A 23,993-nucleotide genomic window follows, 5' to 3' on the forward strand; every position below is an offset into this window, starting at 1 on the left:
TCTTTCTGGGGGTGGCTATCCTGAAGCCTGATCGCAGGTGCCCAAGAGGGTCCGCGCCCCGGCGGGAACGTTGGACCTCGAGGAAAGTCAGAGAAAACATGGAGCTCTCCGTGCACCCTTTCGCGAGGGCCGGGGTAGCAGTGACGGCGCAGAAAACCGCAGGCCGGGGCCGGAGAATTTGCACCGAGCGACAGGCGGGGCGGCGGGCAGCTCCGGGGCGGGCGGGGTCCTGGAAGAGGAGCGAGCCGGCGGCCTGAGGAGGCTACTGACTGAGCACCGCACCGGGGGAGCCAGGAGGCGCGGCGGAGCAGACGGGCCCGGAGCTGACAGATAGACAGCGCGGCCGGGACGGCGAGCGAGCGGGCAGGCGCGTGCGGGACGCAGCCATGATCACTTCAGCTGGTGAGTGCGACCGCTCCCGGCGCCGAAAGGGAGGAGCCGCCACGCCGGCTTTTAGCTGAGTCAGGGCCGGTGACTGGGCACCTCCCGGCAGAGCGCCGGCCTGCGCGGCCCCTCGCTGCCCACGGCCCACCCCCCGTTCTGGGGGCTGGAGGTCTGGGCCCGGCCTCTCAGGGCCCGGCGATGACCTCCGGCTCGGGGGGATCGCGCGGGCTGGAGCGCCTGGTCATCCCTCCCCAGTCACACACCCCCGTGCCCGGACCCGAGGGGCTTCTTGGGCCCTTTCCGATCCCCACCGCCGGGCAGGGGGGCGTCCTCACTTCTGTCCCTCCCGAAGGTGGCCCTGGGGCCGTCGGATTCCAGCTCTTCCCTCGCATATGGTTAGGATGGGCTGACCCCCGGTGCGGTCGGCGGGTAGGGCAGCCTAACTACTACAGAAGGGCTCCAGCCCCGGCCCCGGCTCCATTCTCCTTGGAGTCAAATCGGAAATTACATTTGAGGCGGGTTGTTTGTGGGGCTGTTCCACGAGTATTCAGTTCAGGCGCCCAGAAAACTTTTGTGTCCGGTGAAGACAGCACTTGAAGGCTGCATTATAATGATCATGTGTCTGTAGTTTGGAGGCTAGGGGCTCAGTACGTGTTCTGCATTGAAGTATGAATTCATGGATGTGCGGAGCGGTTTTCTTACATTTAATCATTGCATATGTAGATCCGGACGATGACATTGGAGATGAGATAAGCTTCAAGGATCCAATGGAGAATTGTTAAGCCCCCATCTCCCCCAAAGATTGATTTGCATATAGGTGTCCACAGCCTTGGTGTTTTGTTTTGTTTTTTTGTTTTTTGTTTTGCTTGCCTTCTTACACACCCTTTTCTCGTCCTGTTTATCTACGCTTGTCCCACAAGTATTTTGTTGTAAACAGACTTGCTTGGACTAACTTGTACTTGTACAGCGCTCAAACCCGTGTATTTGTGAGGGTTGCTGAAAGGAATTAGACCCTAGAGATATAAAGCTATTTTCAAAGATTTCAAGAGGTGTCACCTCTACCTGGAATTAGACTTTTGTCCCCCGGGGGGTACAAATGAGATGAATTTTAGTTCAAATAGGAAAGAGTTTTTCCAGTCACAGCTCTCTAAAGGTAAAATGAGGGTGAAGTTTCTTACCATTTGTAAATGTAGAGCTCCTTCTGTTTAACATCTGTCCATTGCCACAGCTCTGTATTAGCCCAGACCACCTTTATCTTTTGCCTGGGTTTCTGTAACGGCCTTAAGATTTTGTTTTTTCCACTGTTATCTTCATACAGTCCATTCTAATTGTTGTAGTCAGAGTAATTTTTTTCAAACTTTAATCACATGTCATTTTTTTTTGCTTAACATTTCTAGGAATGTCCATTGTGTTTAGAATAAAATGCAGACTTTTAACCAAAGACTTATATCATTGGATTCCCCCTTTGTCTTATACTACTGTCTTCCTCACTCACTATAACCTATTCATACTGGCCTTCTTTCTGTTCCTTGAATATGTCAGTTTCTCTCCCAACCTCAGGACCATTGCACATTCTGTTTCCTCTTTCTAGACTCTTTTTCCTCAAGTTTTCCCTTAGCTTCTCAATCTTTAGTCCCGATTCCAATATTAGTTTTTCCTGATCATTCTTTTAAAATATGCTGCCTGCCTCTCTTCCCCTTAGCTGTCCCTTTCCTTCACCACAGCCCTGCGATTATTTTGTTTACTTACCTGATTACTGTCTCTTTGTAGACACAAGTTTGGGCAGCAGACTTGTTTTCATGATTCTTAGAGCACTGTCAAGCAGATAGCAGAAGTTCAGAAGTATATTTAGAATGAAGGAATCAACTAATGAAATCAATAAATTAATCCCTAGAGTATTTTAAGGAGAGCCTGAAAAAATACTTAGTGGGAATATGATAGAATTTAAACCTGTTGGGAGTGGCAAGAATAATGATCTTTAAGATACTATTCTGAGATGCTGTGGTGATATAGTATATTTGTGGTGAGTGTGTATTTTTTACATTTACTGGATTACTTACCAGCCTTTGCCCAAAACATTTTGTCACCTTGTTTCCTGTTCTGTGGCTCACAGTGGCTTAGGATCTGTCCCAGGTGCTAAACAAGCTAGCCTCACAGTTTTGGTATGGATTCATCAGCTAATTCTTTCGTTTATTCTCTAGTCGTTTGCTAGGTACTAAGAACATAGTGGTGAATAAGAGGTGAACACATACTGGTTTTCAAAAGATTTGTCAGCAGAAGGGAGTGGAGAGAGAGAGATCGGTGGTTGCAGGAGAGAGATGTGAGATGAGTGGTGTTTTGTGGGTTTGTAACATAATATAGGCACATAAAGGGAAATTATGCTAAAAAGCTTTAAGATAGTAATCCCCCACTCATTTCCTCTTCCTTATCCTTGGAGACAGCGATTTTCAACTTATAACTGGAACGTGCCTCTGTATTTATAAATAACATCCAAATGTTACTATAAATGATTGAACAAGTTTACATAATGTCTGCTTTCTTTTTATTATGGCAGAAGAGATTTTTGTAGCATCCCAGACTTTTCACATTCCTTGTATACCTTCCTCTCCCGCCATCCAAAGGAAAGTTCTGTTTTGTTTTTAAGATGGGAAATAATATGGAGTGTAGAGTATTTATTTGATTTAGTTGTGTTCCATGAACAAAGACAGTATTTCTAAGCCAGGACAACCATGTAACAAATTAGCCATAAGTGATACCAAACAGGAGAGTGTAAGAAATTCATCACCTCTTTTGGTAAAAGCAGTTCAGATACATGATTGATTGATGATAGGCAGTGGGTAGCATTTTTAGTATGTTGATGAAGTGTTCTGCTGTTTATAATCTGTTCCACATTTAAAGAATTATTCTCTGTCATCTGTTCCATTTCACTAGTTCACCAAACGCTCAACCCCCCATTACATTTTTTTTTTAAGATTTTATTTATTTATTTGACAGAGAGAGATCACAAGCAGGTAGAGAGGCAGGCAGAGAGAGAGGAGGAAGCAGGCTCCCTGCTGAGCAGAGAGCCTGATGCTGGGCTCCATCCCAGGACCTTGAGGTCATGACCTGAGCTGAAGGCAGCAGCCCAACCCACTGAGCCACCCAGGCACCCCCCCCCCCCCCCGTTACATTTTTTAATCTGTCTTCTCTGCATTCTGTCAGTTCAGCCTCTCTTTTCTGGACTAGAGTACCAGACTAGAGTACCAAGAAGTTCTTTCTGTCTACTCTTATACTTTTAGAATAGTAGTATGCCCTAGCCAACACCATGGTGTACTTTTGTTGGCTAAATGTTGTATCCTTTGCTGTATGGCTCTCTCAAGACTGCTGGAGCTCCTTGGCAAACCTACACTTACCATTTAAAAATGGCTACCTCTTGGGGCACCTGGGTGGCTCAGCAAAAGAACCGTAGTATCTGCCTTTGGCTCAGGTCATGGTCCCAGGGTCCTGAGATCGAGCCCCATATGGGGCTCTCTGCTCACCTGAAAGCCTGCTTCTCCCTCTTCCATTCTCCCGGCTTATGTTCCCTCTCTCACTTTGTCTCTCTCTGTCAAATAAATAAATAAGATCTTTTTAAAAAATGGTTACATCTCCTAAGTAAATTTGTCGTGATGCTTTTTAATCAACTCACAGTTTCTTTTATCTTTTTTTCGAAAAGATTTTATTTAGTTATTTGACGCAGAGAGAGAGAGAGCGAGAGAGCGCAAGCTTAAGAAGCGGGAGTGGAGGGCAGAGGGAGAGGGAGAAGCAGGCTCCCACCAAGCAAGGAGCCTAGAGCGGGACTTGATCCCAGGACCCGAGCTAAAGGCAGATGCTTAACCAACTGAGCCACTCAGGTGCCCCTCAACTCACAGTTTGAATTCAGTGTTGCAGAATGACTTTAAGATCTATATGGAAACATGTATCTCAGAGACAGTTTAGTTTTCTTTGTTTTTTTGTGGCGTTTGTTTTTTTGTGGTTTAAGGACGTAATTTCCCTTATATTTTTCCCAAAAATCCCTTCGGTATATGACCAGGTGTATTCTTTTCAGTATCCTTCACTTTCCAGCATCTGCTAACACCTCAAGGTCATGTGGGGAACACTGTGCTTGGATAATTGGAAGTCAGAACAAGATAGCTCATCATTTAACATACCTTCTAGGTTACTTGTGATATAAAAGTGGTGGCCTTAATATAGGCATATTGAAATAATTGATACATTTTACTCTGTGGAGTTGATGACTATACCTTTTTTTGTAAATAATTTTATAACTCTTGATTCATTTTGTGTGAATAAGTTTTTTCTAAAACTGTCTAGGAAAGTTTTGATTAGTACGCTAAGCCAAAGGTTCTCCAACTGTAATATCAGTATCACAAGGAAAATTTGTGGCCCATCCCCACAATTTATAATTCAGTAGATCTAGGATGGGACCAAGAATTTGCATTTTTAACAAGTTCCCAGGAAATGCTAATTCTGTGGGTTCAAGGGCTGCACTTTGAAAACCACTGAATTTGGTAAATGTGATTTTGGTGGTGTCATGAGGGTTTGATAACACAGTTCTTAAACTTTGAAATAGGAACATTTATAATTTTATTTATTTATTTAAGATTTTTTTTTATTTTACAGAGAGAGACACAGTGAGAGAGAAAATATAAGCAGGAGGAGTGAGAAAGGGAGAAGCAGGCTTCTCACCAAGCAGGGAGCCCGCTGTGGGGCTCAGTTCAAGGACCCTGGGATCATGACCTGAGCCGAAGGCAGATGCTTAGTGACTCAGCCGCCCAGGCACCCCATAAACATTTACAATTTTAAAGAATAATCATTCTTCTAGTGAAGTCACTTCTCAAAAAATACTTACTTTTTCCAATTATGGTATATTTTTGACTAAGCAGTATCTTTTATCTTAGCGTATGTTTTATAATTATGATATATCTTTTATCTTACAGCTGGAATTATTTCTCTTCTGGATGAGGAAGAACCACAGCTTAAGGTATGAGTTGAAGAAAAATTAACTGGGGTTAATTTGAGTGCTGTGAAACTTTGAATTGAGCCATATTTGTGTGTTTTCCATATAGCCGTCTTACCCAGTCTGTAGCCATTCAAATTTAGTCCCCCACCCCAGAACAGTATTTTGGCAATATGCTATTGCCAAAATAGCATATTGGTTTTCCCTAGAGTTTAACAAAGCTAAGGTAAATAATTCTCATTATGGCACCAGTACACTCCCCACCCACCCTTGTTTCTTTATCAAAGGAAAGCACAAAAAAATTGTTTATTCTGTGTCACATATTTTAAAATTATTTGTATTTGACTAAAATGGCACATATTTAAAGTGGCTCTACACACCTGAATTTACTTATATCCAGTAATTAATTTTATATATACAGAGAAGAAAGATGCTTATTATGGTAAGGAATGAACTATGGCTAGTCTAATGTTTTATGATTAAAAACAGAAAGGAAATCTATAAACCCAAGAGAAAACACAAGTCAGTACATTTTTGTATTTGTCATAGATTAAAAATTTTAGTAAATATGATTGAGAATTTGGCCATTGATTTGTCAGAACCTTTTTTTTTTGTAAAAAATTGTATTTTATTTTTATCTTCTACAGGAATTTGCACTACACAAGTTGAATGCAGTAGTCAATGACTTCTGGGCAGAAATTTCTGAGTCTGTAGATAAAATGTAAGAAATTATTTTATTTCTGTAAATTGGATTAAAGTAGATCAACTAATTATCTGTGGATGTGGGTCATGTGGCTTATTAATTCACTTAGAAATGTGCTGCTACTAAATATATTTAAATTTAGGATTTTTTTTTTTAAGGTTTTATTTATTTATTTGACAGAGAGAAATCACAAGTAGATGGAGAGGCAGGCAGAGAGAGAGAGAGGGAAGCAGGCTCCCTGCTGAGCAGAGAGCCCGACGCGGGCCTCCATCCCAGGACCCTGAGATCATGACCTGAGCCGAAGGCAGCGGCTTAACCCACTGAGCCACTCAGGCGCCCTAAATTTAGGATTTTTAAAGGAAAACCAGTTTGAGCTAGGCTTATACTTCCTAATTTCTTTCAGAGAAGTTTTGTATGAAGATGAAGGTTTCCGGAGTCGGCAGTTTGCGGCCTTAGTGGCATCTAAAGTATTTTATCACCTTGGGGCTTTTGAGGAATCTCTGAATTATGCACTTGGAGCTGGTGACCTCTTCAATGTCAATGACAACTCTGAATACGTGGAAACTATTATAGGTAATTATTTTCTATCTGGTAAAGCTTTATTTTGGCTTTTTTCTTGCTGTAGTGCATATAACATTTTTTTCCTGAATTACTTCTTGCTGTTGCCAAATTTAATTTTAATTGGAAGTTCACAGACCTATAATCTTATGCAAGTTGAGTTTTTAGATCTGCCTTCCAATTTTGTGATTTTTTTTTTTTTTGGCATAATGAACAGTAACATTAGTAAGTTATAGTCAAGATACCTCAAAAAACATTTTAAGAATGAATCTAAGAAATTAATCAGAAGTAGCCTAATCACATAAAGGTAGTTATCTTAGCCTAATCAGCATAAAGGTAGTTATTATTACTCCAATGAGCATTCTGTTCTATAAAAAAATTAGATTATTATGAGTAACAAACTAAAGGGCAGCAATTTGTAGAGCTGTTTCTAATACTGGAAATCATTATTGACTACCTCCATTTGCCAGGCACTGTGCCACTCATTCTTCATGGCATGGTTTATCTTACAGCTGTCCCATAAGGAAGGTGCTTTCCCTGTTTTACAAATGAAAAAACTCGGGTTTTGAGATGATAGAGACACGTGACCATTAAATAGGAGAGTCAGAATTTAAAACTCCGGCTTATTTCAAAATCCATATTGTTTCTACTAGCAACCATCATTTTTTCCTTTGTTTCTTCATTTTTGAAGTGGAGAATAGCATACTGGCAAGACTTTGGGCTCTCTATCTTGTAAATTAAACTATAACTAAGTAATGTTTTATTCAAAGATTTGTAGCTTTAAAAAATGTTTGAAAACTCCTGATCTAGTAGGTGAAAGAACAGACTATATACCCATCAGACAAGTCTGTAGGAGTTTCAGGCTTTTGGTCATAGTTATGGAGAGCCCAAGGGTATGTCTCTCAGTGGTGTGCAATGGAGATCTTTTTTTAATTGCTGATTTAGAAGAGGTCTGCATTATTCACCTGAACCCTTAGAAAGAAAACTTTGATATCCTCTTTCAGAAATTGGAAAGTGCTGCACAAACTGGTCTGAAGGGATACTTTGAGATGTTTTTGATGTTCTAACTAGAATTCTTCATTTATGATTTTAAAGTTTTTGCCATGGTGGTGTGAAAATGTTGCATGTAACTTACTGCTGTTGGGGGCTCATTGAATTGGAGTTTTCATCTGTAAATCTTATGGAAAGAACAAGTGGTTTTAAAGAATAGACCATAACATTTGAAACATGGAACACTTTCTCTATATCGAGTTAGAAATGGGGAGTTAAATACACTAAACCTCTCTTCTCTTATTTCAAGGGTTTTTTTGATGAGTACTGATAATTTTTTCTACAATAATGTGCATTGCTACTCTTTTCCAGATCACGTTTTAAACAGGGCTGTTGGTCTATAAGGGACTATAATGTGGTAGATGCCTTCCCGCTCTCTAAATGCTATGTATCATGTTAGCTTGTAGAAGGCAATTGTTGATAAATAGACCAGTTCTGTTTGCTTTTCTTTGTGTGGCAGTGGGGTTCACCCTTCTAGTTTTGTAGGGACTTTTAGAATGGATTATTTTGGGGGCACCTAGGTGGTCCAGTCGGTTGAGTGTCCCAACTCTTGGTTTTGGCTCAGGTCTTGATCTCAGGGTTGAGGGATCAAACCTAGGCACAGAGCCTGCTTGAGAATCTTTCTCCCTCTCCCCCTCTTCCCCTTCACCCGTGCATGCACTCGTGCTTTCTTGCTCACTCTCAAATAAATAAATAAAATCTTTAATAAGGAATGGATTGTTTTGACCATCAGTGAAATTTGTGAGGAGATCCACAAAATAGAATTTGAGAAAGACTTCCTAGAATCTTTTTTTTTTTTTTTTTTTTTTTTAAAGATTTTATTTATTTATTTGACAGAGAGAAATTACAAGTACACTGAGAGGCAGGCAGAGAGAGAGAGAAGGAAGCAGGCTCCCTGCTGAGCAGAGAGCCCGACGCGGGACTCGATCCCAGGACCCTGAGATCATGACCTGAGCCGAAGGCAGCGGCTTAACCCACTGAGCCACCCAGGCGCCCTCTTTTTTTTTTTTTTAAAGATTTTATTTATTTATTTGACAGAGAGAGATCACAAGTAGGCAGAGAGGCAGAGAGAGAGAGAGGAGGAAGCAGGCTCCCCGCTGAGCAGAGAGCCCGATGCGGGACTCGATCCCAGAACCCTGAGATCATGACCCAAGCCGAAGGCAGCGGCCTAACCCACTGAGCCACCCAGGCGCCCGACTTCCTAGAATCTTAATGAATATTATATATCCAGAAAATTCAAGGCTAGTAAATTTTCTTTCTGTTCTAAAAAGAGTTCAGCTGGGAATGAGACTAGATTCTGGGATATAGTTATGATATAAACTTGGTAAGTGAAAGCATGAATCTCATTTGAAACCTAGGAGGTATTTTTTTTTCCCTTCAGTTACAATTTAAGGAAAATTCTCCAACTGTTGTAATTCTGAGGTTCTTTTCTGGTAGAGTAGGTGTAATGTTTCCTCACTTAACTACGTTTGGTTTAAAACGTTCCTATTAGGGCCTGCTAAAGATTTTCTGCAACCTGAATTGTTTAAGATCTGCCTTGTGACTGCCACCTTGTCCTTTTTAACTGTATGTAAACCTTCATAGTTCTGTCTGGATGGCCTCTGAATGTGATATATTCCACTTTGTAAAAGGATTCTGTTTTTCCCAAAATACAGATCCATTTAATTTGGGCCATCTAGTGGACCAGTAATTCTTTATGCTGATTCAAATCATTTGTTTCCCAGGGCTGTAGTTTTGACTAATTAATTTTGTCCATGTACCTTTTCTTTTTGAAAGGGACAGTAACAAGTCAATGAGTTATAGGGAGTATAACTATTTTAGGTCATTCACCTGGGTAACTGTCTTCCTTATGAGGGTGGAAGAAGGCTTAGGGAAATTCCCTTTATTGGTTATTCCTAATAAGTTTAAAGTGTGATTGTAAAGTAGTGTGAATTGTAAACAAACTTAAGTATTTCTCAACAACTATCCTATTGGCCCCCTTCAGTATGTTGCCCTGTCTGCTGCATTCAGCCAGATCATTGTGTAATATGAAAGCCAAAGCCTGCATGTAGATAATACCACTGCGTGAATTTTAAGACTGGCAGTGTCAGTGGGGGTGGGGGGCTGGGAGTGGGGATTGCATAGATTTCACCTACCTTACTTTGCAACAGTATTTCAACAGATTTGCTATAGTTGCTGGAAAGGTTTTTGGAAATCTTTGGAATTGCCTTTGGAATCTGTGATACATTTCAGGTCATTCACCAGTATTTTAGGAAGATGATTTAGACAGAGCCTCTACTGTCTTGAGCTATTAGTTAGTTTCACTAATTTGAGGAAGTCTAATAATTTATTGCTCTGTGATAATTTTTACAATAGGTCTTTTTAAATATCCTCAGTAATAGCAAGTATTTGTTTTTGAAAGTGAAAACAGTAGCTGTTTGTAGCCAACGCTGTCTAATAAGCAGTACAGTTGAGTAATATAATGGTCAAAATATAATACAAAGAAATGTTTTGAATACTGTCAGCCTTGTTGGGATTAGTTTGTAAACCCTCCAGTATAATTGTTATGAAGGGAGTAGTACTAATTTGAATGTATAACATCTAGAGTTAAAAATTTTTTTTTATTTGCTTATTACTCTGTAGTTATCCCATAAATTTTTATGATTAAAAAATGTAGGCATTTGTCTTTTCTAGTAGTTTAGCCCTGTTAATAAGATGATTCGTTATTTTGTTTTCCTCATAGCAAAATGCATTGATCACTACACCAAGCAGTGTGTGGAAAATGCAGATTTGCCTGAAGGTGAAAAAAAGCCAATTGACCAGAGATTGGAAGGCATTGTAAATAAAATGTTCCAGCGATGTCTAGATGATCACAAGTATAAGCAGGCTATTGGTATTGCTCTGGAGACACGAAGACTGGATGTCTTTGAGAAGACTATATTGGAGTCGGTAGGTAGATGATGTGATTTTAGAGATTGTTATTGATGGGGAATTGGCAAGGCAAGTCATTAAAACTAAAAACCATGGGTAGTGAAGAGAAAATCTTAGGAATAATAAAGTGCTCTTTTGCCAGATATTTTCTTTTCATGTTTATGTATGAACCTTGGCTGTCTTTTGTGGTCATCAAGTACCTGCTTTTATCTTACCACATTCATTACTTTGTAGTCGTACATGGGGAAGTTGTTTTAATTATCCTGCCCTTTTTAAGAAGCCTATACTGATAAACTGTTAGAATGCTATTTTATATTTTTAGTTTAGTTTTAGTTTAGTTTTATGGCTAAAACTACAGACTAGATTCTTGGTTTGGGGTGTTTTCTAATAATTATGATAGTTGTAGTAAATCAGTGTAAGGAGATGGTCAGTAAGGTGCAAGACTGAGTTAAATGGACATTTGAGCTTCACACCCACTTGGTCTGCCTCGCCGCCTATCTGTCTCCATGAGCTGGCTCTCTGCACTGCAGCCTTGCCTCGGTTCCTAGATGTACCCTGCTCCATTCCCCTTACCAGAAGTATTGCCTCTTCCAGAAATACCCTTTCTTTTCTTTATCTGCTTTATTCCTGTTCAAGATTGAGAGTTCAGCTTAACAGTCACTGGTTTACAGATCCATTGATTCCCAGCCTGATATCCTTCTTTACCCCTACTACAAAGACTAGATCCAAATCTTCTGTTAATCTCTTGGAGCCTTATGTTTTTTCATAGGGTTTAACAGTATGGTGATTAATTAATTGTGTTACTTGGTAGTTAATATCTGTGTTCAGCAGCAGTGATAAGATTTAAATGAGTAAATGACCTAATGTGATAGAATTGAACCTTGTTTTACTTGGTTTCATTTTTTGGGCAATTGTAGCCTCTCCCTTTGTTCCAGTGAATAGAATTAAAATACTTGTTTTCATTCACTAACAAATACTTTTGGGTGTCTACTCAGTCAGACATTGTTCTAGGTATTGGATATGTTGTGGCAAATGACACCAACAAAGTTTCTTCTGAGATGGAACAATCCACTGGAGGAATAGGCAGATGAGCAAATAAAAATATAAAGTAAAGATACACAGTGTTCAAAAAAAAAGAACAAAGCAGAGTAAGAAATCCATCTTAGTTTGCATCCCAGAGCATGTGGATATGACTTAAGTTTTATGAAACAGTACCTACTTTCACTACTTCTCATATAACTGATATTTTAAAATTGTATTTCATCAAAAATGCTGGTCCCATAAAGTTTATTTCATTAATGGGTCACAACTTGCTTTTTGAGAAATACTCCCATAGCTCTTCAATATGCTTGTTTATGTTGAAGGGACTTTTATAGGTCGGTATCTCAGATACTAAAGACGCTTCAGAGAACTGCAAGATATACATAGTCTGGAGTTAGAATCTCCTTAGGAAGAGCACCCGCTAGATGTGACAGCACCTGAAGCCTGAGTCACTCAGAGCTGGAGAATAGTTCTATCCTGCGGTGTTCCTGGCTTTCAAGTATAGGCAAGGCAGCAAGACATGAGGACTAGCAAGATTGGAGACAGAAGGATGAAGGACTTCAGTAGTCAGTTTTCAGTTTTATGAAAAATGTAACCACTTGGTATATAGACAGTTGTATATATCTTTTTTTAATAATTAACAGCACCACTGTTTTATAGTGTTCTGTCTTCACATAGTAAGGATTCAGGATGATCATTAAATATTGTTTTCAACCCATTTTTTCATGAAAACAGGAAAATAAGTAATTTTCTTCAAGATTTTAATCTAAAATGTTGAATTTTAAGTTGTTTTTTTAAATTGCAGATAAATGTTTGACTGCTTAAAATAACTAAAGAATGTAGATGAAAATAATTTGATTACCAAATAGACACAATGTAACACACAGTAACCAGATAATGATGTATCTTGAAATTCTATCTTTCAGAATGATGTCCCAGGAATGCTAGCTTATAGCCTCAAGCTCTGCATGTCTTTAATGCAGAATAAACAATTTCGGAATAAGGTACTAAGGGTTCTAGTTAAAATCTACATGAACCTGGAAAAACCCGATTTCATCAATGTTTGTCAGGTACTTATATTACATGATGTTATCTTACTTCCTATCACACTACTTTATGCCGCAGTGCTGGGCTGTGATATTTGCATTACATTGCATTACGTTACATTGTGTACCTCTAATGGTATCATGCGTGTATCTCAGTTGGATCTTCACAACAGCTTGTGACAATTAAGGTGTACACTTATACTCTTTTTTACTGGTAAGAAGCAATCTTACAAAACTAAAAAACTGCTATGTTTTCATGCATTCTGTGTATTCTTTTTATATTTGAAAGTATTGCAACCATTTAAAGAAATTTTGGAAACTAGGTTAAAAGAAAAAAATAAAAGGTAGAAGAGGTAAAAACAGTATGTATGTTGTGTCATTCTAAAGTGAATTTCAGGTGTAAAAATGATCTTTGGTTTTATTACCCAAACAGAACCAAAACATTTAGGTATATTTTATCTCTTTTCATGTATGAATTTGCTTGCACATTTTTTAAAATTAAGATGGTCCAGAAAATGCCAAGTGTATCTTTCCCTTTCCCCAGGCCTTTTCTCAAAGATAATGCATAGGTTTTTTTCTTTCATTTATTAGCACATTTTAATGGCTACATTGGATTTTTTTGACTGGAAGTGAAGTTTGCTTTTTAACAATTACCATACTGTATAAATTTTTATATTCTGCTTAGAGCATAGTATTGTATCACAGGTTTTGTTACTTTTTCACTGTAATATAGTCTCATGCTATTTTATAGTCATTCTCTATACATTTTTAAAATTTAGAGTAACGCATCCTTTTTTAAATGCTTTTTGAAGCAAGTTTGAAACAGGAAAGACTGGAAGAAAAATCATTTATTTCACCCAAAGTCAACATTTTAGTGTATTTCTTTTCACTTTAATCTCTATAGTCTTTGGAGTTTTGTTTGCTTCTAAATGTTCTAAATAGTTTTTAATCGTTTTTTTTGTTGTTGTATTTTAAAACACATGAAAAATCATAGTCCTCTGCTTACCTATGTATATCAGTTTTATTTCTCAGAGGCAATTTTATTTCTTTTTAGCGGTTTTATTTATTGTCCTTTTAAAGCTTTATAAAACTTTCACATTTTAAAATACATTTTTTTGAACATTCTTGTGATTCAAAATTTGAAAAGAACCAATGGGTATACAGTGAAAAGTCTTTCCACTTTTTTACTTTGACTCCTAAGTTCCTTTCTTTGGAGGCAAATAGTATCAATTATATACATCCTTCCAATTTTAGTATTTTTCCATGTTCTGAGTCTTCACAAACTATTGCTCCAACTTTTTGTTGACTCTACAGTAGTCATTTAGTGGATGTACTTTGCCTTACTTAACCATTCTCTATTACTGGTCATTTATTTTGTTTCCATTATTTCCTATTCTTAATTTGATTAACACTTTAATTAATATGTTCATTTTGAAATTAGCTATTTGCTACTTTAAGGAAACAAAATTTAAATTGAATTCTTAAAAAATAAAATCCTAAATTTATTGGATAGTTTGATTAAAACATGTGACAGATCATAAGAGTGAGAAGAGAGATATGTCCAAATGGTCATTTTAGTGCCTTTTATTCTGGCCCAGCATGATACAATGTCCGTTAAATAAATGAATGACCCCTGTAATTTATGGTTAAGCAGAAAATTCAAATTAAGGAGCACTTGATAATAAAATACAGGTAAGATTTGAAAAAGCTGAGAGTCATTCACCTACCAGTTACTGAGTACTGCTAATTGCCAGGTACAATCAGATGCCATTTTCAGGAAAACTCTGTCTAGTGCCAGGATCAGAAATAGAGTGCTAGAACTGGAATTAAAATTTTTAATTAATTTTTTTAAAATAAATTTTAAATTAATTTTTTTTTAAGAAATGTGCTAGAACAGTTCATCTTCCCCAGTTTGCCTGTGCTTATATTTTAAAGTTTCCTGTATTATTAACTGTTTGTCAGTGTGTTAAGTATTTTGTAGACACAGTTTTCAATTATTATGTAATTGTTCTTTATCTGCATTTCAGTGCTTAATTTTCTTAGATGATCCTCAGGCTGTGAGTGATATCTTAGAAAAACTGGTAAAGGAAGACAACCTCCTGATGGCTTATCAGATTTGTTTTGATTTGTATGAAAGTGCTAGCCAGCAGTTTTTGTCATCTGTAATCCAGAATCTTCGAACTGTTGGTACCCCTATTGCTTCTGTGCCTGGATCCACCAATACGGGTACTGTTCCAGGATCAGAGAAAGACAGGTATAAGTATCTTTTTCTGCACCAGAACTAATTGAACAATCTTTATCTCATTTTGCAAATAGGTGGAATATTCATTGACCACATAGTCTAAGAATTAATTTCAGAATTAGTTTTCTTAGGTTGTAAAGTCTTAATAAGGCTATTGCTCTGTTTTGCACTCTGCTGGGCACCTTAAAGAATACCAAAGAAAGGGACCTTTCTAGAAAGAAATGGAAGTGATTGACAGGGAGGGCCAATTGCATATGTGCTACCTAACCACATAAATTAAAAATTTCAGACGTGTGGGGCACTTGGGTGACTTAGTATATTAATCAGATGCTCAGGTCTTGCTCTCAGGGTCATGGATTCAAGCCCCGCAATGGGCTCCATACCTAGTGTGGAGCCTACTTAAAAAAAAAAAAAAAAACTCACATGGGTTAGGTGGGCTAGATTTTAGATACTTGGAAAATAAGAAACATTTCCAGCTTTTTCTGCTTCTTTTAAAACTAAATATACATTTATCTTAAGCTAATACAGTACTAGATTTTATTTTCCTGTTTTTTTTTCCTTACATATTTAGGCTACTTATTAAAAATATTTAAATGTGTCTTTGTTATGGGACTCCTGGGTGGCTCAGTCAGTTAAGTGTCCGACTCTTCACTTCAGCTCAGGTCATGATCTCAGAATCTTGAGGTTGAGCCCCATATTGGGTTCCATGCTGGGTGTGGAGTCTGCTTAAGATTCTCTCCCTTTCTCTCTCCCTCAAAAAAAAAAAAAAAAAGTGTCTTTTATGCCACATTTTTCCTTTTAAAGTTCTTTACACAGCAGGGAAGAGTTATTTTTCTGAACTCTAAATGTCATCACCTGCAATACTTTACAAAACACATTTCATATAAAATTCTAAGTCTTGAACATGGCCTGCGAGGTTATACATGATCTGTCCTCTCTAAAGCCCTCAACTCATCTCTTGCTGCTTTCTTCCTTACTTATTGCTTTCAGATTTCACTGGCCTTCTAACTTGTCCTCAAAAACACCAGAAATAGTCCTGCCCTCGGTAAGGTTTTCTTGAATTTTAGTTTTTAGTATTTGTTTTCTTCCCTCTAATTTTCTTTTTGGGGCCCTATTATTATATGTAAGTTAGATTTTCTTTTCCCATCTTCTGCTCCTCTTTATTTCTCACTTTCTTTTAATCCTTTTTAGCTCTTCAGTTCTTTCTTTTAATGGAAAAATACTTTTAAATACTAAAGAATACACATATCCTCATAATACAGTTCAGTATAAACATATACTGTCATATACAGACAGTATAAACACCCATATAACCATTACCTGTATTATTGTCCCAGAAACTGCCTTTCTGGCCTTTGAGTTCAACCCGTGCCCCTGAGGCAACCACTGGTTTGATTTCTGTCAACATGTATTAGTTTTGCCAGTTCTTGAACTTTATAAAAATGAATCATATAGTGTGTATTCTTTTGTTTCTGCTTCTTTCGCTCAGCACATTTATGATGAATATCTGTGTTTTTTGGGTGAATCAGTAACTGATTCCGTTTCATTATTGAGCAGCATTTTGTTGTATGAATATACCACAGTTTGTTTACTCATTATTATATTAATGTACATTTGGGTTGTTTCAGAACAGGACTCTTAGGAACATTCCTGTACAAGTCTTTTTGTGGACAGATGTTTTCATTTTTCTTAGATAAATATATAGGATTAGAATAGCTGGGTCAAACGGTATATGTTTAACTTGGTAGGAATCTGCCAGACTATTTTCCAACGTGGTTGCCCATTTTACCCTCCCAGCAGCAGTATATTAGCATTTGTTTGCCAACATTAGGTGTTACCAGTTTCTTTAATATTCATTCCAGTGACAAAAGTGATGTTTTGCTGTAAAATTATTTTTTAAAGTTTTTATTTATTTGAGAGAGAGAGATTGAATGAGAGAGAGAGAGAGCACAAACCAGGGGAAGAAGCAGAGGAAGAAGCAGACTCCCTGCTGAGCAGGGACCCTGATGTGAAGCTGGATCAGGACCCTGAGCTCATGACCTGAGCTGAAGGCAGATGCTTAACCGATGGAGCCACCCAGGCGCCTGTGTTTGTTATATTGTTAATATTTTCTCCCAGTCTTTGGCTTATCTTTTCTTTTTATTGGTGGTATTTTTTGATGAATGGAAGCTTTTTTTTGATAATCTAATTTTCCTTTATGCATCCCAATCTAAGAAATTCTTTGCAAACTTAATGGTTATAAAGATACTCTGCTACACTTTTTTCCAGAAGCTATATGGTTCTAGGTTTTATGTTTAGGTATGTGGTAGAACTCAGCTTAACCCTTTGTATGTGGTGTGAAGTAGTAGAGTTTGTTTAAATATGCGGATTTCCAGTAGTTCCATTACCATTTGTTTAAAAGACTATCCTTTCCCTACTGAATTGCCTTTGAGCCTTTGACATGTGATATGTTGATAGATTGCTCTGTTCTTTTCTATTTACCTATTCATCTTTCCTTATAGCTGTACCATGATATTTTTATTACTAAAGTTTATAGTCTTAAAATTATGTTAATGAAGACCTAAAGTTTTGACCTCTCTTCTCTCCCCCTCACCACCAAGATTGTTTTGGATCTCTTGCATTTCTTTAAGACTGGGAGGATTCTAATTGGGATTGTGTTGAATCTTTTCAATTTGGAACAATTTGAAATCCTTAACAATACAAGTCTTATAATCTATAAGCATAGTATTCTTCATTTATTTAGATTTTCTTTTAATTTTTCTCAGCAGCGTTTTATAGATTTTAGTTCAGAAATTTTGTACATTTTTTTCTTAAATTCATTCCTATGTATATTTTTGGATGTATTGTAAGTGGTATGTTTCAATTTCTAATTGTGGCCAATATATAGAAATACAATTGATTTTTTATATTAATGTTGAGTCCCGTAACCTTGTTTAAATCAATTAGGTCTAGTAATATAGATCATCCTATAGAATTTTCTGCATAGGAATCACATCATCTGAATAGAAACAATTTTACTTCCTCCTTTGTAACTTTCATGTTTTTTTCCCCCTGCTTTGTTTTTCTGCATTGGCTCTGATTTCCAATTGGGTAGACCTTAGAGTGAACATCCTTTATTCCTGATCTTAGGGAAGTAGCATTTGGTTTATTCCTTGTTAATTAAAATTTTTCTTTCTTGCCTTGTCCTTTATTCATGTTGTGTTTATTTGCCCCTCTGAATTAATCTTCTAAAATTATTTTTTTTCTTCATTTCTAATTTTTCCCTAGTTTATTTCATTTCTGAGTTTCCTAATTCTGACATGTTTTATTCTTTTATATCTTACGTAATTTTCTTAATGTTTTTTACCCCTTTTGAAATGATCTTTCTCTCTCTCTTTTTTTTTTTCTAAGAGCAAGGTTGTGAGGGCAGGGAGGGGCAGAGGAAGAGGGAAAGAGAAAATCCTAAACAGGCTCCACACTCAGCACAGAGCCCAACGTGGGGCTTGATCTCACAGCCCTGAGATCATGACCTGAGCCAAAAATCAAGTCAGACACTTAACTAAGCCACTCAGGTGGCTAATTTTTCTTTTCTAATGTCATATGGAATTTTGCTTTGATCCTTGTGTGTAGCTTTTGTTTACTGAAATTAGTTTTCCTGAATTTTTGCAAAGAAGCTTATTTAGGATAGTTTTTCTAATTTCACTGCTTTCTAGAACTTCCTCTTCTGTTGTGTTACAGAGTTTTAAACAAAATGGTGACTTATGATCTGAGATCTCTTAAGTCTGTTTACTTTCTCCCTTTTATTTGGGCTTTCTTTTTCCTTTGTTTCTGCCATATTAATTTGGATTCTGTGCCCAGCATTTTCATGCTTTGACTTAGAAGGTGTGTTGGTTTTAAGAGCTATTCAGGCCCCACCTGCTTTACTTCAAACTGGTGTAGCTGGTGACAGTGTATCTCTACCTGACTGTGTTTTGGGAGTGCGGGGGATGCTTTCTCACCTAGTTTTGTTGTATTTGTTGTCCATGCTAACCTGGTTAGTTGCTTTGTGTATTTTTATGAATTTATTTGGAAGAAATTAAATTATAGTCTGCCTCCATCTTAATAGAATCTTGGGTGTTTCTTAAGGGAAATACTTAAATATTTTTTCCTTGCAAAATATTTCATCTGAACATGATTCAGACCTTCATTTTGATAATAAGTCACCCATACACACTATTCAGAAAAAATTTTTCAGATTAGTAGCTCTTGGTTCTCTTTATTTCAGTGAGTCAATGGAAACAGAAGAAAAGACAGGTAGTGTGCTTGTAGGAAAGACGCCAGAAGTGGTAAGTATGTTTTTTTAAGTTGAGTTTATCATTAATGTATATTCCCACAGTATGTTTTATTTTAAAGTGTTATATATTTGCCTTTAAAGGGGTTTAATATTAAGTTTAATACTATAGTCATTTAATAAAAATAGATCTTCTGTAAAAAGCTAAAATTTTGGACTGACTCTGGAAAGCATTTAACTTAGAAGAAATCAAATCCTTGGATGCTTACAAAAGGTTGAACTCTGTCTAGAATAACTGAATTACTTGTCACAGGGTGAGACAAAAGTATGGCCTCTAACAAATAAATGTCAACTTACTGTAGGGGGAGCACTTTAGTTGCCTTTGTTGTTTTTAATATTCATAGTGAATGGAAGAAGGGGGTATTAGTAGTCTCGTGGATATAAATGTTCCTCTAACAAGACTTTTGATTTTTGATTATCAGGTATGTAAACTATTCTTTACTTGGATGGCTTGTTATTTCATGAGATCATATATATGTGTTGATTAAAAATGCTTTTGATTTTCTAGTTTGTAGTAGGGAGTTTCTTGTCTTAACTGTGAGTTTGTTCTGTATAACTATGAGTTTGTTTTTCTTGTGTATCATCAGTAATCAGTTACTTTATATTTTGATTTTTTTTAATATTAAAATGTTTTATATTGGGAACTTGTTCAGAATGAATTGCATTCTTCCGTCAAATTGGTATCATATCTCAATGATAGCTATTAAAGAAATAAATCATTCTTTCTCTCAAATAAATGATATATGAGTTTTCTAGATCCTACTATTAAAATATAAGTTTTGGTGTGTGTATGGACTGTGAATTTCACTGGTCTAGGGCTCTTAAAATACAGTTGGCTTAGTGGATTTTAGTAATATATGAATTTTCGTTCTTGTTTGTTTATTTATTTTGGCAGAGTCCAGAGCCCAAGGACCAAACTTTGAAAATGATTAAAATTTTAAGTGGTGAAATGGCTATTGAGTTACATCTACAGTTCTTAATACGAAATAATAACACAGATCTCATGATTCTAAAAAACACAAAGGTAAGAAATTCATCTATAACAGAGGCTTTCTTCTTGTATTTATTTCTTTGTTGAATATTAATACAATTTTTTAAATTACTTATTTTTTTAAAAATGTGATCAATTTTTTTAAGTTTTCTTTTTTTGTTTTATATTTTAGTTTTTTATTTGACACAGAGATAGAGGGATCACAAGTAGACAGAGAGGCAGCAAAGAGAGAGGGCACTGAGCAGAGAGCCTGACGTGGGGCTCATTCCCATGACCCTGAGATCATGACGTGAGCCAAAGGCAGAGGCTTAACCCATTGAGCCACCCAGGCGCCCCTAATTACTTCTTTCTTTTTTTTTTTTTAAGATTTTATTTATTTATTTGATAGACAGAGATCACAAGTAGGCAGAGAGGCACACACAGAGAGAAAGGAAGGGAAGCAAGCTACCTGCTGAGCAGAGAGCCCAATTCAGGGCTCGATCCCAGGACCCTGGGATCATGACCTGAGTCAAAGGCAGAGGCTTAACCCATTGAGCCACCCCAGGCACCCCTAATTACTTCTTTCCTTTTTTTTAGTTAAGATTTTATTTATTTATTTGATAGAGATCCCAAGTAGGCAGAGGGGCACACACAGAGAGAGAGGAAGGGAAGCAAGCTCCCTGCCGAGCAGAGAGCCCGATGCGGGGCTCGATCCCAGGACCCTGGGATCATGACCTGAGCCGAAGGCAGAGGCTCTAACCCACTGAGCCACCCAGGCGCCCCCTAATTACTTATTTCTTATTGAATACTTTGTTGCATTTTATTTTGATCAAGAAAATAACTTTTAAAAAATAAAACGAAGGGAGAAATCCTTGAATTTGTTGAGAAGAGAGGGAATTAATATCTGTTGAGCTCCTGTTTTTGTGTTCACCTTCCTTGGGAAGTTTAGTGGTGTTTGTTTTATTTTCATATTTTTAGCTGCCTTTTTATTTTAATACATATATGTAGCATTTGGACAGGTGGCACGGTCAGAACATTAATATAGTTTGTTTATGTGTCTTTTTTTCCCATTGAACTGCAAATTCCTTGAGTGCAGAGGTTCTTACCTTGATATTGATCCTAACAATTACTAATATTAATTTTAATCTTTGACCAAGTAATATGTTTATCTGGTTCAAAAAATGTTTTAATATGAAAAGATTTATAGTATGAAAAATCTTCATTTTCCTGCCTTCTACCTTAACTACCCAGTACCCTTTTCTTTTGTAGCTGTGTATTATTTGTAGCTGTATATTATTTCATTACGTTGGTGTTTGCATAAAACATGAAATCATACTTCTCAAACTTCTAATAATTACAAATGGCAAATGGACACAGAATTACACAATGTGTTTTTCTAACAATTATTTGTTATAGTTTTATAATATAGTTTTATTAAAAATAAAATCATTTTGGTGACTGCCAGAAGTGCAGAGCGAGGAGAGGTGGGGCACTGCTCTTGAGGTTACCCTAATACCTTGGAGACCTATAGAAAAGATGCTGAAGAGAAATGGCAAATTAAACTATTCAAAAACAGAAAATCTACTACCTAAATTTCTGCCTAAAATATACTGATCTTAAGTTAAGACCACAGATGAGACTCTGACTTGATTGTTTTTATAAACTACCTATTTAATCTTTATATAGAAACATCCAAGATTCATGGTTTAAATATCAGTTCAGTTTATTAATATTTTCTTCATAAAACAGGGTCTCTGGTTATATGTCTCCATGCAACTTTGCATATATATAAATACTTTGTCATGATAAAAACCTATTTGTTTTTGTAGGATGCAGTACGGAATTCTGTGTGTCATACAGCAACCGTTATAGCAAACTCTTTTATGCACTGTGGGACTACCAGTGACCAGTTTCTTAGGTAAATATACTGGAAGGTTTCCACTTTGGTTTACACTCATCTTTAATAGAGACTGTTGACATTGTTACATGGATGTGCAGAGCTTCCCTTGCCTACTTGTCCTGAATTTTATCTATTTATTTATTTATTTATTTAGATTTTATTTATTTATTTGACAGACAGAGTTCACAAGTAGGCAGAGAGGCAGGCAGAAAAAGAGAGGGGGAAGCAGGCTTCCCACTGAGCAGAGAGGCCGATGTGGGGCTCGATCCCAGGACCCTGGGATTATGACTGGGAGCTGAAGACAGAGGCTTTAACCCACTGAGCCACCCAGGCACCCCTGTCCTGAATTTTAAATTCTATTTTTGTTATTTTATACATTTTTTTTTTTGCAGAGATGTATTTACTTACTATTTTAAAGAGAGAGAGTGCGCGTGCCATGTGCACAAGTGGGGCAAGAGGAGATGGGGAGAGAAAGGGAATACCTAACTGACTCCCTGTTGAGCACAGAGCCCAGTGCAGGGCTCAGTCCCACAACCCTGAGATCATGACCTGGGACAAAATCAGGAGTCGTACACTCAACTGACTGAGCCATCCAGGCTCCCCTATACATTTTTTATTGTGTATGTCTGCTTGTTTTAAGTTAAAATCAGTTACCTTTATTAGTGAGCTTAAGTTATAGGCTTTTGCATGAAATATATTAATATAATTCTGCTTTTGTTCATAATGAAATTACATACCATGCATTTTTTTAAAGTCCAGAATACTAAGAACTTAGGAGGTAAAATAGAATCCGCAGTAACTTGAGCTCCATGAAGTAAAATGATTTATAATAGTTCAAGGTAAAATTTTAATGCTTTGACTTTAGTGTTATAAAAAAAGCTTTCTGGAATTCATTTCAATAGTATTGCTGAATTTTCTTTTCTTACAGAGATAACTTGGAATGGTTGGCCAGGGCCACTAACTGGGCAAAATTTACAGCGACAGCCAGTCTGGGTGTAATTCATAAGGTAATATATACTGATCAGTATAACAGAAGCAGTATTTCTGGAGTCAAAAAAATAAAAGTTTACTGTAAATCATTCATAAGTACATTTTGTTAAATCGGATTAGTCCTCTTATAGGAAAGAATAAAGTAAATAAATTAAAATACCTATGTTTTGTTTTTAGTTTTTATTTTTTAAAAATATTTTGTTTATTTATTTATCAGAGAGAGAGCACACACAAGCAGGGGAAATAGCAGACAGAGGGAGTAGCAGGCTCCCTGCTGAGCGGAGAGCCTGATAGAACTTGATCCCAGGTCCCTGGATCATGATCTGAGCTGAAGGCAGATGCTTAACGGACTGAGCCACCCAGGCATCCCCTTATGTGTTTGTTTTTAGTAGAGGGTGGAAATCCTTTTCCTATGAAGATGACATTTCTCAGAGTATGAATGGAAATAAGTTATTTGTATAGTCTAAGGTTAATTTGGAGAAATGTTATAAAAGAAAGGGAAAAATTAAAGCACTTGTTTCTAACAAAGATGTGATTGGGTCTTTTAAAATTCTCCTCTTATTTGAGTTACAAAGTAATCTAGAGGAGACACCCATTTCCTCCTCTTTTAGAAAGTGAATTTTCTAGAAAGAAGACAGTAGTCATAGAAAATACATATTTTTTACTCTCACTTTCTCTTACACTTTTGTTGTGGTTCAAATTTACAGGGTCATGAGAAAGAAGCATTACAGTTAATGGCAACCTATCTTCCTAAGGACACCTCTCCAGGATCAGCCTATCAGGAAGGTGGAGGTCTCTATGCATTAGGTCTCATTCATGCCAATCATGGTGGTGATATAATTGACTATCTGCTTAACCAGCTTAAGAATGCCAGCAATGATGTAAGTATTTGATTGAAAAACTAATTTCTGT

At 37.1% G+C, this 23,993-nt stretch overlaps 1 protein-coding gene across 1 annotated transcript in view; it reads left to right on the top strand.

The window, feature by feature from the left end:
• The first annotated feature begins 243 nt into the window (after nucleotides 1-243).
• PSMD1 (proteasome 26S subunit, non-ATPase 1) overlaps nucleotides 244-23,993 on the top strand; it is a 91,576-nt gene continuing 67,826 nt past the window's right edge. The window contains exons 1-12 of the mRNA XM_032355142.1: nucleotides 244-402; nucleotides 5,343-5,386; nucleotides 6,010-6,083; nucleotides 6,469-6,638; nucleotides 10,396-10,601; nucleotides 12,551-12,694; nucleotides 14,698-14,924; nucleotides 19,156-19,216; nucleotides 20,117-20,245; nucleotides 22,021-22,109; nucleotides 23,020-23,098; nucleotides 23,789-23,962. Of these exons, the coding sequence (XP_032211033.1) occupies nucleotides 387-402; nucleotides 5,343-5,386; nucleotides 6,010-6,083; nucleotides 6,469-6,638; nucleotides 10,396-10,601; nucleotides 12,551-12,694; nucleotides 14,698-14,924; nucleotides 19,156-19,216; nucleotides 20,117-20,245; nucleotides 22,021-22,109; nucleotides 23,020-23,098; nucleotides 23,789-23,962 (1,413 nt within the window). The 5' untranslated portion in view covers nucleotides 244-386. The remainder of the gene's footprint in view (nucleotides 403-5,342; nucleotides 5,387-6,009; nucleotides 6,084-6,468; nucleotides 6,639-10,395; nucleotides 10,602-12,550; nucleotides 12,695-14,697; nucleotides 14,925-19,155; nucleotides 19,217-20,116; nucleotides 20,246-22,020; nucleotides 22,110-23,019; nucleotides 23,099-23,788; nucleotides 23,963-23,993) is intronic.

The sequence above is a fragment of the Mustela erminea genome, chromosome 8, assembly GCF_009829155.1.
Source record: "Mustela erminea isolate mMusErm1 chromosome 8, mMusErm1.Pri, whole genome shotgun sequence".
Taxonomy (NCBI): Eukaryota; Metazoa; Chordata; class Mammalia; order Carnivora; family Mustelidae; genus Mustela; species Mustela erminea.